At 56.1% G+C, this 2,225-nt stretch overlaps 1 protein-coding gene across 1 annotated transcript in view; it reads right to left on the bottom strand.

The window, feature by feature from the left end:
- ARHGEF10L (Rho guanine nucleotide exchange factor (GEF) 10-like) overlaps positions 1-2,225 on the bottom strand; it is a 161,886-nt gene that overhangs the window by 62,732 nt on the left and 96,929 nt on the right. Inside the window, 1 exon segment of the mRNA XM_010830219.1 lies at positions 1,916-1,971. Within this exon segment, the coding sequence (XP_010828521.1) occupies positions 1,916-1,971 (56 nt within the window).

Raw genomic sequence — 2,225 nt, 5'->3', positions numbered from 1 at the left:
CCTCCTCGAATGGGTGGAGCAAACCCAGCTGCCAGCAGGTAACCTCAGGGGAAAGACCCGGATGGGGACTGAGGGGGCGTGGGCAGCCGCTGCTCAGCTGACCAGCCCCATGTGGGAAGGTGGGCCAGGATGCCGGCTCTTCCAACCCTTCGAGAGGATGAACGTGTCTACATTCTGTGGGACGCTTCTCCATTTCTAAATGCTGGCAACCAATTTCATCTTCTTAAAAGTCCTGTGTGGGCCTGAGCACGCGTATGCAGCCTGAATCTGGCCTGAGGTGGGACCGTCTTAAGATGCAGGACCCCGAAGCTTAGAATATCTTGTGCAGGCCCTGCTCCACGGGCCCGTGGTACAGATCAAAGATCACAGTGAAGGTCAGAGAGCATCACAGGCTGTAAAGCGCGGGCCACGTGGGGAGGGCGCTCATGGTGACGCTCACAAACATTAGAAAGTCCTCCCCTTGTGGCTGAAATCCCACTGACCTTAGTCACCGGCCCTAGTTCTGCTTTGGGGGCACAGAGCCAGGAGGCTCCCAGTTTCTCCCCCGGATGATCTGAACACCTTCCTGTAACCCTGCACGATGTCCCTTCCCCAGAGAACAACTCTTGTTCTTGCTAAGTATCCTGGGGCGTGGTCGCCTCCCCGCAAATCATCAGGGCCAAATCCCACCCTCTACTGAGTGAAAGGAGGCAGAGCCCGGGGTTGGGGACCTCCCAGATGTGGGAGCAGCTGCAAGCTGTGCGTGCCACAAGCCGCCAAGGAGACACAGGACTGAAGGTCACCGACAGCTGACTCCGGGAGGTGACTGAGTCTCTCGGACCAACTTTGTGCTTTAAAAACAGGGTTCTCTAGGGACCTCCCTAGTGGCACAGCGGATAAGAATCCAGCTACCAATGAGGTGGACATGGGTTCGATCCCTGGTCCAGGAAGACTTCACGTGCCTCGGAGCACCTAAGCCTACACACCACAACTGCTGAGCACCGCGTTCTAGACCCACGAGCCACAGCTAGGAGCCCTCGAACCACAGCTCCTGAGGCCTCGTGTCCCAGGGCCCAAGAGCCACAGCTACGGAGCCCTCGAACCACAGCTCCTGAGGCCTCGTGTCCCAGGGCCCAAGAGCCACAGCTACGGAGCCCTCGAACCACAGCTCCTGAGGCCTCGTGTCCCAGGGCCCAAGAGCCACAGCTACGGAGCCCTCGAACCACAGCTCCTGAGGCCTCGTGTCCCAGGGCCCAAGAGCCACAGCTACGGAGCCCTCGAACCACAGCTCCTGAGGCCTCGTGTCCCAGGGCCCAAGAGCCACAGCTACGGAGCCCTCGAACCACAGCTCCTGAGGCCTCGTGTCCCAGGGCCCAAGAGCCACAGCTACGGAGCCCTCGAACCACAGCTCCTGAGGCCTCGTGTCCCAGGGCCCAAGAGCCACAGCTACGGAGCCCTCGAACCACAGCTCCTGAGGCCTCGTGTCCCAGGGCCCACGAGACGCAACTGCTGAGCCCTCGAACCACAGCTCCTGAGGCCTCACGAGCCTCAACCACTGAGCCCTGGAACCACAGCTCCTGAGGCCTCGTGTCCCAGGGCCCACGAGACGCAACTGCTGAGCCTGTGAGCTGCCGCTACTGAAGCCCAAGCGCCCAGAGCCTGTGCCCACAAGAGAAGCCCCCGCAATGAGACCCCGTGCAGCACAACAAAGAGCAGCCCCTGTTCACTGCAAATTAAAAAAAAAAAAGGCAAAGAATACCCATTGAAGCCAAAAGTAAAATAAATCAATAATAGTTTAAAAAACAGCGTTCTCTAATAGACTCATCTGAAAGTTAAGATTTTTTTTGCTAGAATGTTTCTAAGTTGCAATCTCAAAATATGGCATGGACTTTTTTTTCTTAAAAAATAACACTAATAATGACCACGGCCACCTTGCGTTAAGGGCTCTGGGTCTGCCACTTGGCCAGCGCTCTCCTTGGCCTTGCAGAAGCCCTAGGGGTCAGGTTCTGTCAAACTCATTTCAGAGGAAGGTTTCAGAGGAAGCAGCTGAGCTTCAGGGAGTTGGGTGATTCCCCACCGTGAGTATCTGTGGCAAAATCCAGATTCAAACCCAGACTCTGACTCCACAGCCCAGTCGTTTAAACATACTACTAGGCTATCGTTTCAGGTATCTTTACTGGCAATTCTACTGCTAAATAAAATCAGCTTTTATCCTAAAAACGCATGACTGGCAACTAATGTCGGGG

The sequence above is a fragment of the Bison bison genome, unplaced genomic scaffold (genome assembly GCF_000754665.1).
Source record: "Bison bison bison isolate TAMUID 2011002044 unplaced genomic scaffold, Bison_UMD1.0 scf7180017864516, whole genome shotgun sequence".
Lineage (NCBI taxonomy): Eukaryota > Metazoa > Chordata > Mammalia > Artiodactyla > Bovidae > Bison > Bison bison.
The sequence above is the reverse complement of the archived record's forward strand: the minus strand, read 5'-3'. Positions and strand labels throughout refer to the sequence as shown.